This window comes from Nicotiana sylvestris, chromosome 10 (genome assembly GCF_000393655.2).
Source record: "Nicotiana sylvestris chromosome 10, ASM39365v2, whole genome shotgun sequence".
In the NCBI taxonomy this organism is placed as follows: domain Eukaryota; kingdom Viridiplantae; phylum Streptophyta; class Magnoliopsida; order Solanales; family Solanaceae; genus Nicotiana; species Nicotiana sylvestris.
Window position 1 is genome coordinate 112,718,328 of NC_091066.1, and position 14,933 is coordinate 112,733,260.

Below are 14,933 nucleotides of genomic sequence, written 5' to 3' on the forward strand. Positions count from 1 at the left end.
GAATCAGTATAAAAATCACCATGCAAGCAATAAGAGAAACTTTAAGTGAAGAACGCAGAATGGTAGGGGAATGAAACACTGACAACAAAATCAAAGCAAGGAGCATAGAACTCAAAGAAGAACCCAGAAGAACACAAGACAAACAAATAACGCAAACACAAGCAGACAAAGTTAGGGTTTCATCAGACTTAAGCAAAAATGTTTAGAAAATAATACTGAGAATCACAAATTATTACTCAAAATCAAAAATAAAGTGATTTCGAAAAGGGGTCAGAAGCCCTAGTTTCAAAAAGGGAACAAAATCGTTTAAAACTGGAGTAATCGTAAAGATCGAATAGAAAATAGTGCAAAACATAAAGGTACAAGTTAAAATCGTTAAAAAAATCAGAGATTTGAGGGGTTTGGGTTAAGATTAGGGTTTCATAAGAAACCAGTGGGAGGGGTAAGAGAAACCTGGCAGTGAAGCTCAAAGATAATGGTGTCTTTAGCATCATCGAACCAAAATCATCGGAGAAAGGCCGGAATCGGACCCCCGGCGAGGCTTCAACGACCATCTTCATGGTGGAGGCTTCTGGGGTTTCAAACCTTGGAGAGAAGCAACGATACAGGATCCATGGTGGCTAGAGGTCGAGAGAAGTGAGGACGGAGCATGGCCGGAGAGGCGATGAAGCTCGTCGGAGAAGGAGGAGGGAACCACAAGGTTCTAGAAAGAAGGGAGAGCATCGGTTAGAGAGAGAGAGTGAGATAGAGATAGAGACCGATCTCTGAGAAATGAGGGGTCGGGTCTCAATTGAAATTGGGTCGAATTGGGGTGCAATTTGGGCTGTAATTGAAATGCAATTGGGGCTAGGTTTTAAATAGCCACTTTTCCCCTTTCTATTTTATAAAATAGTAATAACGATTTTAAAAGCAAATTAAAAATACTATGTAGCCAAATATTATATAAATATTAGTTTAAAAATATTGTAGCAAATTTTATTGTTATAAAATGCTATTAATTACAAAATAGGCTATAACTGCAATTATATGCAGTTTAGCTTTAAAAATGCCAAATAAATTGGTGAAAATATGCAAAAATTACCTTAATTATATTTTGGTATAAATATGAGAATGAAATAAGTTATTCATCAAAAATAATAATTTTTGAGAATAGTTATTGGATTTTGTGGTATTAAAATAGGTAGTAAATTGGTTTAAAAATCACAAAAAATACCAAAACTCTTGGGTGTGCTTATATATGCACATATATGCTATTTTGAAAATATTTTGGGTATAAAATACATAGGGAAAAATTGGGTATCAACAGCTGCCCCTCTTTACCCGAGGAGGATGAAAGAGTTGTCGGGTAAAGACAAGATGGCCAATTTTGACCGGAAACGGTGATTGAAAAAGAACTTTGGCCGTGCTTTTGTTTCTGAGCTGCCTACATATCCCTGGTTTCACAGAAATCGGGCCACATGTAGTTCAGGAACTATTGACGGAATGTGTCGATGGAGATTTGAAAAGACGGACGCGATGGTCAGATTTAAAAGGTGTTTGGAGTCGAATAGATTGCGGAAAACCAGAGCGGGATCACTTCTACTGAGACGGTCGTTCGCTAGTCGGTGTACCTGTAGATGAGCAGATGCGCATATTGTGCGTAATTTAAACATGATGCCAATTCCCGTTGGACCATGAATGCTGTCTTTGGACGGTTAGGATGATGTCCTAGGCCATGAAGAGCATAAAATAAAGATTCGCAGGCCATGAAATGGTGTTCTCAGGCTATACAGATGGTGCCTCCGAACTATGACGCCTTTGAATAAGTTGGCGATTTTTCAGCCCATGAGAAGGTGGCAATCTTTCAGCCGAATGAATGCAAAGAGTGGCAATTTTTCAGCCAAGGCGTGAATTTGAATGCAGGTGGCAATATTTCAGCCGAAGCGAGAATTTAAATAAAGTGGCGATATTTCAGCCATGCAGGATAGAGACAGAGCTTAGTCTCGAAAGGCAGATAGATAGCCTTATGCAGGATGGAGGTAGAGCTTAACCTCGAAAGACAGAGAATAGCCTTATGCAAAATATAGATAGAGACAAAGCTTAGTCTCGGAAGGCAGATAGATAGCCTTATGCAATATGGAGGTAGAGCTTAACCTCGAAAGGCAGAGAATAGCCTTATGCAATATGAATGGAGACAGAGCTTAGTCTCGGAAGGCAGATAGATAGCCTTATGCAATATGGAGGTAGAGCCTAACCTCGAAAGGCAGAAAGTAGCCTTATGCAAAATGCAGATGGAGACATAGCTTAGTCTTGAAAGGCAGATAAATAGCCTTATGCAATATGGAGGTATAGCTTAACCTCGAAAGGCAGAGAGTAGCCTTATGCAAAATGCAGATGGAGACAGAACTTAGTCTCGAAAGGCAGATAAGTAGCCTTATGCAGGATGGAGGTAGAGCTTAACCTCGGAAGGCAGAAAAGTAGCCTTATGCAAAATGCGGATGGAGACAAAGCTTAGTCTCGAAAGGCAGAAAGTAGCCTTATGCAGTGCAGGAATATAAAGGAGCAAATAGTAGTAATTTTCTTAGCTGATAGGCGGTTGCGATATCATGACTGCTGGGGAATGTTGGGTGTAGATAGTAGACCTTTGTGAGTCGAGTGATTGTTTCGAGGGTTTCGACTTTGAAGAGTGAACGCGTTTTGCATTGTGATCTGAGTTCCTGCATCCAAAGAAAAATCGTGAGTTCTGTAGAGGGGGAAGGTTAGTTTGTATCCCTTGGCTCCTGACGTTATGTATAATTGGGGTAGCATTGCTAAGCGACGGTGATGCAAATGATGTTTATGCATGATTCAGTAAATGTAATTTAAGTATATAAAAAAATGATTTTATTTTGGATGAACCAATAACTACAACGTGGTTCAAGACACGGCAACCTTGCTTGCTCCGAAATTTTGAGGGTCCTCCTCAAAATCCTGCCCCAGTTCACTAGGCTGGCGCTGTTGACGGTTGCGCTGAATAACTGAAAGCGGGTCGATTCCAGAATTTTGAGGGTCCTCCTCAAAATTCTGCCCCAGTTTACTGGGTTGATGTTGATGCAAATGCCGACAAACTAACTTCGGAATTTTGAGGATCCTCCTCAAAATTCTGCCCCAGTTCCAATAGCGGGGAAATGGAATTTTTATTAAACTGTGACCGAACCCATAGGGCTGCCTACGTATCCCCTCTTAAACGGGAATCAGGTCAGGCGTAGTTCAAATTACATCATAAAGAAAAGCATACGATCAAATGTAGTATCTCTTTACTGCATCTGAGTTGATCGGCTTCGGCCAGACTTCTCCGTCCATTTCTGATGGTATCCAGCAAAACAATCGACAAACGATTGCAGCTCATGTTTGGCGCAGTTGTCAATCAATATGTGTATATTTGGCAAAGGGAAGTCGTCCTTGGGACTGGCCCAGTTGAGATCCTGGTAGTCGACATAGACTCTAACTTTCCCATCTTTCTTTGGCACTGGCACGGTGTTGGGCAACCATGTTGGATACTCTACTACTCTGAGAATCCTGGCTTTGACTTGTTTGGTAACCTCTTCTTTAATCTTCAAACTCATGTTTGGTTTGAACTTCCTGAGCTTCTGCTTTACCGACGGACATGTAGGATCTGTTGGCAACTTGTGAGCCACAATGGATGTGCTGAGGCCAGTCATATCATCATAAGACCATGCAAAGATATCCTCATACTCTTTTAGGAACTCTGTGTACTCTTTCTTTTCTGATGGCAACAAATGTACGCTGATACGTGTTTCCTTAACATTCTCTGTGTCTCCCAAATTAACAACCTCGGTTTCGTCCAAGTTAGACTTGGGTCTTTCCTCAAAGTTCTCGACCTCTCTAACAATCGCTTATGGTATCTCATCTTCTTCTGAATCTATATCCATTTGTTGCATTGCCTCGTTGCAAGTTACAGTCATCGGTTCATCATCAAGATATGTAATAGTAATGCTGTGTAAAATAAAGTGAATGATAGGAAAATAATAAGAGCGCAATATATAATGGATTTGAAATGCTTTGATTGAAATTCATAATCGTTCGAGTTGTCAGAGCTCTTTTGGAAAGTAAAGACAATGCAGAAAGGAAAAGCAACTAAGAAAATAAAGATGCGATGCATGATGCTCGTTCAGCCTTGCTACCCCGAAGATGTCCGGGCACTGGTGGTCCTGACCGACCAATTGGTGAGGCGTTCCCCTCGGTTCACGGTTTGAATGGAAGGGCCTTCCTCCCCTTCCTCCTCGAAGATAACACAACAATCCATATCATCTTCCAGAAATAGGTTCTTTATTGCTGCTAGTGCCTCATTTTCCTCTGATCCGTACAAGGTGTCGGCTAGCTGAAAAGTCTGCTCCAACTGAGGTATAGGGTGCTCCAGCGGATAGTATGGTCCGCGCCATGGAGGTGACCAGTGGTTGAACTCCTCCCAAGTGTACTCATACCCTAGGCCAAAAGTGGTACCGTGCTTCTTCAGCTTGATAGGTTTGGTGATACCCTGCAGGTTCTTGCCAAGTCCTTTTCCGGGTTCATACCCGCTCCAATTCAGGATGCTTTCGATCTTGCTATCCCACCACTTGTCTTTGTCTACAGCATTGACCCGCTCGATGTGGTGGTACGTTTCTCCTCCTATCCTTCTTCTGCCTTCGATCATCGGAATGGTTTGGCGACTGTATATAGGGTTGCTACCGTCGCCATGAATGATTACTTCCTGATGATTCCATTCAAATTTTACAGCTTGATGCAAAGTTGATGCTACAGCCCCAGCGGCGTGGATCCAGGGTCATCCCAGCAACAAATTATAGGATGCTGGTACGTCAATGACTTGGAACTCGACATCAAACCAGGTGGGTCCCATCTGTAGGCATAGGCTAATTTCTCCAATGGTGGACCTCTGAGATCCATCAAAAGCTTTGACACTAATAGCCCCGTCTTTGACCTCGTGCAATCCTTTACCCAATGTCCTGAGAGTTATCAATAGACAAATGTTGAGGCTAGATCCCCCGTCGACCAAGATTCTAGTGATGAAATGATCTTCGCATTGCACAGTGATATGCAATGCCTTGTTGTGACTAAGCCCTTCTGGTGGCAACTCGTCCTCGTGAAAGGTTATCTTGTGGCTTTCCAGTACCTGCCCCCACCATGTTTGCCATTTCGCCTCTTGTTATGTTGCTGGGAACATAAGCTTCACTCAGTATTTTCATTAAGGCGTTTTTATGTGCCTCAGAGCTTTGCAGAAGAGCCAGAATAGAAATCTGTGCTGGCGTTTTGTTCAGTTCCTCGACGGCTGAGTACTCTTTGGCCTGTATCTTTCTCCAAAGGTCATCGGACCCAGTTTTGACAGGACGTCCAGAGGCTTGCTTGTTGGACTCGGCTAAATGTTCTGGGTGTATACCATGCCTGTTCTAGTCATGCCCTGTGTGGCGACCGTTTCTCCGGTATATGTCTTCCCTTTCCTTCTAGCCTCAGCTATGTAATCCCAAGGTATGGCTTTCGACTTGAATGGGGTCATGTCTGTCATGGAAACTGGAATGGACACCCTTGGAGGTAACACAACAACTTTAAACGGTGCGGGTGCCTTTGGAATCCCAAACTCAACCTCAATCGATTTTGGCACCTTTGCAGGCGGTGCTTCAAACTCGAGTGGCACAGACATATTTACCACATCTTCCTTAGAAGGCTGAATCTGAACAACAATGGGATTGAGAGTACCCGCCAGCTTCTGAGGTTCATCACCTTCAGCTATCAACCCGATTGACCCTTTGGGGTCCCAATCGTCTTCAATCTCAATCATATGGATGCCCCCGCCCTTGTGGTCAGGCAGGGAGTTGTTGCGGACATTAGGAGCGGGCTCTTTTGCTATAATGATCTTGTTGTCAATCAGGTTCTGAATCTTGTCTTTCAACGAGCGACACTCGTCGATGATATGGCCCTTCATCCTGGAATGGTATGCACAAGTCTTGTTTGGGTTGATCCATTGGGAAGGATTTTCTGGAGTTACGGCTAGAATAGGGGTAACGTAACAGGCTGCTTTGAGTTTTTCATATAATTGGTCAATTGGCTCGTCTATGGAGGTATATTGTCTGGGAGGTTTACGGTCGAAGTTTAGTCTAGGTCGGGTAAAGTTTTGGCGAGTAGGAGGTGATGGGTAGTGAGAAGGTTGGGAGTTGTATGCTTGGTATACGGGTGCAAATTGAGAATATCTGGGTGAGGTGGGTTGATACGTAGGTAGTGGAGGTGATTGGTAAGCAAGTGGTGGAATTTGGTAAGTGGGTGATGGTGCTTGGTAGTTTAGGGTAGGTTGATATGTGAGTGAAGCTGAGGGATAGGTTTGGTACTTCATAGGGGAATTGTTCCTTTGCGCAACCATTACGGAATTTACATCCTTTTTCTTCGACGAGCCACCAGACTGTAAAGCCTTGTTGGTAGCTTGCAATGCCTCGAGGTTAGTGACCATACTGTTTTTGATGCCTTCTTCAATCCTTTCTCCCAACTTGATGATGTCGGAGAACTTTTGGCCCTCTAGTAGCATCAGCCTCTCGTAGTATTGCGGATCCTGAGCACGGACGAAAAACCTGTTCATTTGTTCTTCCTCCAAGGCCGGTCTAACCTTAGCAGCTTCTGACCTCCAACGAGTAGCATATTCGCGAAAGGTCTCTATGGGCTTCTTCTTGAGATTCTGGATATAGAACACATCTGGTGCGTTCTTAGTGTTGAACCTAAACTGGTCCATAAAGTCAGACGCCATGTTCACCCAACTAGTCCATTTCTTTGCATCCTGGCTAATATACCATGATAAAGCATCACCCTTCAAACTCCTCATGAACAACTTCATGCGGATTTTCTCGTCCCTTCCGACTCCTACCAGCTTATCACAATACATTCTGAGATGGACCCTGGGATCACCTATACCGTCGAACATTTCGAACTTGGGAGGTTTATTCCCCTCCGGGAGTTCGACATCTGGCTGAACACAAAGATTTTCATAGTTCAAACCTTCCACACCTTTGCTATCTTCGACACCCTGGACCCGGCTGGTTAACCTCTTGAGCTCAACAGCTAAATTCTGAATGAGGGAGTCTTTGTTGTCTGATTCAAGTGTATCTAAGATAGGCTGGGCATAGTGGGGTACAGTGTCCACAAAGATGGGAGCGTTCTGGTCGTTTGTGGTGTTTTGGGGTTCGGGAATGAGCAGTGGAGTGTTGTTGCAGGTGTTGCAGGCTTGGGTATGAGCGGGTTGTGCTGGTGGTGGTGTAGTATAGTTCTGGTTGTTGGCATCAGCAGTGGCAAGAGTGATTGACAGACTTGCCAGGTTTCGAACTTGTTCCAATTCTTCTCGAAATCTCAGCAAAGTTTGCTCAAGATGAGCAGCAGTTTCCTTAGTGATTGAAGCGTTCTGAGAGGTTTCCTCGATCTCCTTTCTAGCACTGGTATCTCTCATTTTGCCTTTGTTCCTGTTTCTGGTAGGACGCGGAGGAGGAGGAGGTGGAGGGCCCTTGGATCTTGTTGAGTATGCTGATGGTGCCAGAATGCACGAACTAACCTTTGGGGGAGGGGAATAAAAAAAAAGAAAAAAAAGGTAACAAGTTAGTACGGGTTATGAGAAGAAAATGTTGCAATATTTAAACACATTGTGCAAGAATATAAATCGCGTCCTAATTTGGGTGCCTCGTTGTGCCTGAGGTAGGCCTAGCGACAAATTAAATTTGGAGAACTTATAATGCTAAATGCCTCATTTTATTGATAAAAATAAAACGAATCCCAAAACAACACTTAAAATAGCGGGAAGTAAAAATGTCACTAATGGCTATTGGCCTTATTACATTAAAAGCGAAAAGAAAGACTCCTAACTACTTGGCCCCAGAAGGACCTTCTTCAGGTTGAATGTTCTCACTGATCAAGTCCTCCAGCTCGCGTAGATTTTTTAGTAAAAATGCTATCGCCAGACGTTCTCCTTTGCCTTCCTCAACATTTTGACAGTCGATGACTCTTTTCCTCACTTTCCCTTCCAATTCCAGCAAGTTGTACTCCAGGTATTCTATCTTCTCACTAGCCTTGGTGACTCTCTCCTTCCACTCGTTGATTTGGTTGCTCGATGGGAGGTTTCTCCACCAAGTCTGCAAGAGTGAAGGCATGTTTACCATACCGAAGTCAAGAACTTTGTCATTCATTTTCTGCAAAACAAAAGGGTTAAGACCTCACCCCCACCGGACTCAACTATTTAATACCAATAATCAACATAAAAAGCATTTAGTTCTCCAAATAAATGCACAGAACATGTAGGTGTCCGTTTGGGTTTCAGGGAAACCCAATGGACTTTGGACAAGGCTATCTTAATGAGTCATTATGCGGACAACATAACTGACTCGGCTAGGTTTGACCATGATGCATGAACAGTTTCAAGGGAATATGGTTTCTACTTTTGAAGTGCTAGACAAGGTACCCTTGAGCGGACAACTCAAGAGGGAAAGGCGCGAAACCGTCGACTACACCGTTGATCGACTGGTTTTACCGCAAATATGCCTTTGCCACATTTAGGGGGTTTATAATATCGGAAGGGCACAACCACTCATTATAAGTTGCTATAGGATTTATTTTAGCACGAGTGGAATATGATGTTGAGGAATGCAGTTATAACAATAAGACAAATTGCATGTATTTTCACGTTCATAAAGTAAAGATTACAATAAATGCTCTGAAATTGCAACAGAATTGAAATAATAAGGCAGTAAAAGAAGAAATTAAAAGGAAAGAAAAACATGAAGAGCCAAGTTAGTATTTTAATGAAATAATTAAAGATAGAAGGTAAATGCAATTAAGGAAGCAATAAAGTCACAAAAGCATGTAATGGTAAAAGCCTTAAAGGTTTCCCCAGCAGAGTCGTCATGCTGTCGACGCCCCCTTTTTCCCTCCCTAAAAGAAGGCGAAATCGGGTTTACGACATTATGGGCAAAACAACTCTTATTCCCTTTTGAGGAATCGGGTTATGGAATTTGAAGAGTCGCCACCTAATTATTATAGTGCATTAGGACACTTTAGAGAAAAGAAGAAGATTTTTTGGAAGAAAACCAGAGTTCGGGTAAGGGTTTGAGATTATCTCGAGGGGAAGGTGTTAGGCACCCCTCAAGATCCACTAGTGTGGTTCCCGACCGTACTTAGCTGTGACTTTAAGAAGAGTAGAAGTAACAGACAATGTTTGCACATAAGAAATATAAACAAGTTGACAATTTTGAAAGAAGAAAGACACAAGTGATTTTTTTTTTTGGAAAAAAGAAAGCTTAGTTTGAGGAAAACATTAATTTAAATGAAGGAAAAGCAAAGAAAAGGGTCCTAGGTTTAACTATAATATGGATCACTTCAGTGCAATACCCAGCAATCATTCTCACACGAGATATTAGCGCACCGGTCATCATCTCCATATTCTACCCTTCCCACCCCGTAGAGGTTATTTTAAGCGTGTGTATTGGTCACGAATGCTTAGTGCGTGCTATTACCCGTCCCGTCCTATAGGTCCTAGAGGGTATTTAGGACCGCTATTCCTATGAGGTGAGGACTAGGTTGAACCCTTAGGTTTAAAGGTCAAAACACTAGGCGACATGCAAAAACAAATAGGACTTCATGTAAGGAATCATATAAAGGCATGTAAAAGGCTCAAATATCCCTCCACAGATGGACACATGATTAGCACGTCTCAATCACATTTAAGGTCTAAGGAAATGAGAGTTAAAAGCTGGAATGTGCGAAAATATGTTAAGATAGGAGTTGAAGAGTTTAAACAGAATTTGCAAAAGGAGTTGGACGCACACTTTCTGAACTTGAGAAAAGGCAGGAGATACGTAACAGTTTAGAAATCGGAGAAAGCATTTTAAACATACTCAAAAATATATGATAGGGCATAGCAGGTATAGTATTCTGTTATGAAAATAATTTCGGACTGAAGAGGTAGGAAATTGTTTAGCATAGATGTAAAACCATTCAGAAGTGTAAAGCTGAGAGCATATAAGTATATTAGTTTTTAAACTATAGTTTTGGAAAATTACAGAAGACATAGTGTCCTGATGAGTTTTAGGAAAAAAAAAACAGTAACACAATTCTGGAAAAGGTAACTAAATAGAAAGTATTTGCACAGATATGATTATTTAGAAAATAGGACAGGAGTTTAGTAAGAACCAAGCGGATCTCAGAGAAGGGAAACAAATTCGGACAGTCTAAAGATGTTGAATGGTTTAAACATGATAAGACGGTTAATCGATTTTATCCGACCTAAGGCTTGCCTAGGCGCTGTTTAATCATAAAAGAAAGTGGATGTGCATACTTATTTTCCAGTTTTAAAAGAAGCCTGTTAACCAGACTTATGTCTGTTAAACGAAATAAGTGAAGTATACAACAGTTGCAAATACAGCCCTACATACATGATATCTAATGCACACAAAGGTCCTAAAGCATGGCATCTAAATGCAATGGCAGCATTGTTGATTATTAACTGATTGTGGTTATAAAGTAAATAACAAGCTGATAGTAAGAGAGCTTAAAGACAGGACCTCTAGTTGTATGAGATGTATGCCCCTAGAAATGGTTTTTATTGCACAAGTAGGTAAGTAAAATCCTATAGACATGTTCTCTACCCATTACTTAAAGCTAAGCATGCATAATCCCACCCAATTGCACTATAAACACCATTGTTCATTACAAGTTATTACAGACCAATGTGATTAAATTACAGTAGTGAAGAGTAAAAATAAGAAGTTAATCTATAGGGAGCCTTTAGCCAGGCCCAAATAATCCTCACTTCTTTCGAGTTTCACAGCCTTCACCAAGAGTTTGGGTGCGGCAAAGTTCCCTAGGGGTTTCTTGAGACCCCGGCCAATACCAGGCACCCAAAACAAATCACCCTTGATAAGTGTGAGTGTGGAATTGCCAACCTTGTGCATCAAAGTTCAGTGGGTGCTCAAGGCTCCCAAAGCAATGCTTACATTAAGGGGGCATAACTTAATTTCTAAGAGTGGTGTGATTGTGATGGAATTTGAAGGAATTAAGTTGAAAACAGTTGGAAAAGGTTTTACATGAAGAACAATTTGAGAAGGCAGTAACAGAAGAGTGAAAGAGTCAATTGAAGATGACCAGTTTTGAAAACAAAGAGTCATACAATATTCAGGGAACACAAACAAGGGCAAGGGAAAGGGAACAAATAGCTCTCAAACAAGAAAACCAGTCATACAGGCATAGCACATTAATGAGAAGTTCTTTTATAGCAAACAAGCATGCTTCAAACTAGGAGTCTGGTTCTTACAGCACCAGACACCAATTAAAGTCAACCTCAGGAAGAGGTTTTAGGGCTATTAAGTAGCCAAGAGGGCCTTGAACACATACTAGTAATGTACAGGAGTAAGGAAAAACTTACATTGAGATAGAAAAGGGGTAGTGAACATGCCAAGTCAACCTAAGCATACTAATTAACACGGATACATGCTAGTTGCAGTAAGAACAACAAAACTATAGGTAGAAGCGCACAAGAAACAAAAAGAAGTGAAACACCAGTAGAAGCATATTTTTTTGAGGCTATAACTTAAACAGAAGACATACCAGTTGAAGATAATGCAACACAAAGCAATAGTGGACAATAAGGTGCAAGGAAGTGAGCAATAGTATGCAGAGAGAAGGGCAGCAGTGTGGAGAGAAGTGAGCAGCAGGCAGACCAAAGTAAGCAGCTTAGTAGAGGTCAGCAGAGTGGTAAAAGTAACCAGGATTACTCAATCTTGGCCTTCAGCCGATTGAGTGATCAACATTCAAATAAAAAAACGAGAGAAGTTGTGTAGAAACAATAGAGAGCAATATGTTTTGTGTGTAAAAGAGAGAGTTCAGAATGAAGAGTTTTATTCGTGTTTGTGTGTAAGTGATATGCAATGTGTTTGTTGATGTCCCTTGCTAAGAGAATGGGGGAGGGGTACTTATAGTACTGAATATGCGTAAACAAACAAGGCAGCAGTCCCTTAATTAAGGGACTGGTATCAATCACAATCCAGTCAGTAGTTGGACTGCCCTTTAATTAAGGGATCCCAAATCAAACGGTAATAATCAGTCATTTGAAAGGAAAGAAATCACAAAGTAAGGTATAATCACATAAGGAAACAGAGTAGCTTAAAGCATGTAATAAGGACTAAATACATGACCATCTAATTAAGGAAATAGGTCAGGCAAATCAATCAACAAATTGGTGTACATATATAAGGCAAAATATCATCGTAATTCTGAAAGAATAGTTTTCAAAATAATGATCGAGATTGAAAACCTTAGGAAATCAGTATTAATTGAGGAAAGTATCCCATAAATTAAGGAAGAAATTCAAACTATAGGAAAATACGCGGAATCACCATTTGAAAGCAAGTATCACAGTCTCAAAGAAGGTTCGAAGAATCAGTATAAAAATCACCATGCAAACAATAAGAGAAACTTTAAGTGAAGAACGCAGAATGGTAGGGGAATGAAACACTGACAACAAAATCAAAGCAAGGAGCATAGAACTCGGAGAAGAACCCAGAAGAACACAAGACAAACAAATAACGCAAACCTAAGCAGACAAAGTTAGGGTTTCATCAGACTTAAGCAAAAATGTTTAGAAAATAATACTGAGAATCACAAATTATTACTCAAAATCAAAAATAAAGTGATTTCGAAAAGGGGTCAGAAGCCCTAGTTTCAAAAAGGGAACAAAATCGTTTAAAACTGGAGTAATCGTAAAGATCGAATAGAAAATAGTGCAAAACATAAAAGTACAAGTTAAAATCGTTAAAAAAAATCAGAGATTTGAGGGGTTTGGGTTAAGATTAGGGTTTCATAAGAAACCAGTGAGAGGGATAAGAGAAACCTGGCCGTGAAGCTCAAAGATAATGGTGTATTTAGCATCATCGAACCAAAATCATCGGAGAAAGGCCGGAATCGGACCCCCAGCGAGGCTTCAACGACCATCTTCATGGTGGAGGCTTTTGGGGTTTCAAACCTTGGAGAGAAGCAACGATACAGGATCCATGGTGGCTAGAGGTCGAGATAAGTGAGGACGAAGCATGGCCGGAGAGGCGATGAAGCTCGTCGGAGAAGGAGGAGGGAACCACAAGGTTCTAGAGAGAAGGGAGAGCATTAGTTAGAGAGAGAGTGAGATAGAGATAGAGACCGATCTCTGAGAAATGAGGGGTCGGGTCTCAATTGAAATTAGGTCGAATTGGGGTGCAATTTGGGCTGTAATTGAAATGCAACTGGGGCTAGGTTTTAAATAGCCACTTTTCTCCTTTCTATTTTATAAAAATAGTAATAACGATTTTAAAAGCAAATTAAAAATACTAGGTAGCCAAATATTATATAAATATTAGTTTAAAAATATTGTAGCAAATTTTATTGTTATAAAATGCTATTAATTACAAAATAGGCTATAACTACAATTATATGCAGTTTAGCTTTAAAAATGCCAAATAAATTGGTGAAAATATGCAAAAATTACCTTAATTATATTTTGGTGTAAATATGAGAATGAAATAAGTTATTCATCAAAAATAATAATTTTTGAGAATAGTTATTGGATTTTGTGGTATTAAAATAGGTAGTAAATTGGTTTAAAAATCACAAAAAATACCAAAATTCTTGGGTGTGCTTATATATGCACATATATGCTATTTTAAAAATATTTTGGGTATAAAATATATAGGGAAAAATTGGGTATCAATACACTTAAGGTCAAATAGATCTAAAGTAAAAAAATTGCACTTCAGATGCACTTAAGGCCAAATAGGTCTGAAGTACAAATTGCCCAAAAATAGAAATTTGTTCTTTGAATTTCAACAATCTAATATGCGATTTAACACTTAAATCTACTCCAAATGAGCTCAAATTTGAAATATAACCTCCAAATATCATTAAGAACAAAACCCAATTATCAATTTGTCAAAACAAAAATAAATCTAACAAACCTATTTTGCAATGAAGAAGAAGAAGAAGAAGAAACCCTAAGTAATAGTAACAAATAAAGTGCCACATCAGCTCACCGCTGTATAATACTATAAACTACCTTAAAATATGCTCACAAATACCATATGAATTTACCGTCACCTTTATTTTTACAGCCTAGAAGAAGAAGAAGAAGAAGAAGAAGAAGAAGAAGAAGAAGAAGAAGAAGAAGAAGAAGAAGAAGAAGAAGAAGAAGAAGGAGGAGGAGGAGGAGGAAAAGGAGGAGGAGAAAAATGCCTGAAGTTGTCTAAACTTTGAGTATTATCAAAAAACAATTAAAAGCGGATACAAGTTAAATGGCGCACCAAATATGGCGCACCGTCTTATTAAAGGGATTTTTTCATTCTTATACAATATTTGAAACTTATTTATCAAAATTGTCCTACTTTTTGTATATTACCCACCCTAAATAAGGATTACTTACAAATTATATACAATCCTTCATTAGTTCCTTAAATTAGGAGATTTGGTTACATTCTTTTCCTTTTTTCTCTTCTCTCCTCTTTCCTCACCGCCGCCTCTCTCATCAATTTTTCTTTCTTTCTTCATCACTCGCTTCACAATCTCTCTCTCTCTCTCTCTCTCTCTCTCAATCTCAATCTCAATAAGGTAAGCCTAAAAGTTATCTTCTGCGAATCAACCTATTGAAGTAACCTCCAGTTTGTCACTGGTTTGCCTTTTTTTTTTACATTGCTACCCACTAAGCATGAAATTTTAACAGTGCAAGAATGTTATTGAATTCAAACTTGTGACACTTCGGTTTGTATTGTTCTCTCTTGAAAATCGAATTATCCTGTAGTTTGATAGTCTTTTTCAAGAGATGAATTCAGCACCTAGTAAGAAGGTCGTAGGAATTAAAGATTCGAACGCTAATCTATCATAAAACTTTGAATTTGAATTTAGATTTTTAAAAATTATTA

General features: G+C 40.1%; 1 protein-coding gene across 1 annotated transcript; it reads right to left on the minus strand.

The window, feature by feature from the left end:
- Nucleotides 1–3,875: 3,875 nt before the first annotated feature.
- LOC138879816 (uncharacterized) lies at nt 3,876–7,459 on the minus strand. Its single transcript, XM_070159453.1, has 6 exons — nt 6,810–7,459; nt 5,414–6,737; nt 5,150–5,321; nt 4,835–4,968; nt 4,200–4,729; nt 3,876–3,975 (listed from the first exon to the last, which is right to left on the minus strand). Exons 1-6 carry the CDS (start codon nt 7,457–7,459, stop codon nt 3,876–3,878), a joined length of 2,910 nt encoding a protein of 969 aa, XP_070015554.1.
- Nucleotides 7,460–14,933: the final 7,474 nt, after the last annotated feature.

What these genes read in the sequence shown, in the direction of transcription:
- LOC138879816 (XM_070159453.1), bottom strand. Translation starts at nt 7,459, where the DNA reads ATGAGAGATACCAGTGCTAGAAAGGAGATCGAGGAAACCTCTCAGAAC. An exon ending in AAGGGTGATGCTTTATCATG is followed by an intron (nt 6,738 to 6,809) that starts GTATATTAGCCA and finishes GGACCAGTTTAG; the next exon opens with GTTCAACACTAAGAACGCAC. An exon ending in TCGAGTTCCAAGTCATTGAC is followed by an intron (nt 4,730 to 4,834) that starts GTACCAGCATCC and finishes TGGAATCATCAG; the next exon opens with GAAGTAATCATTCATGGCGA.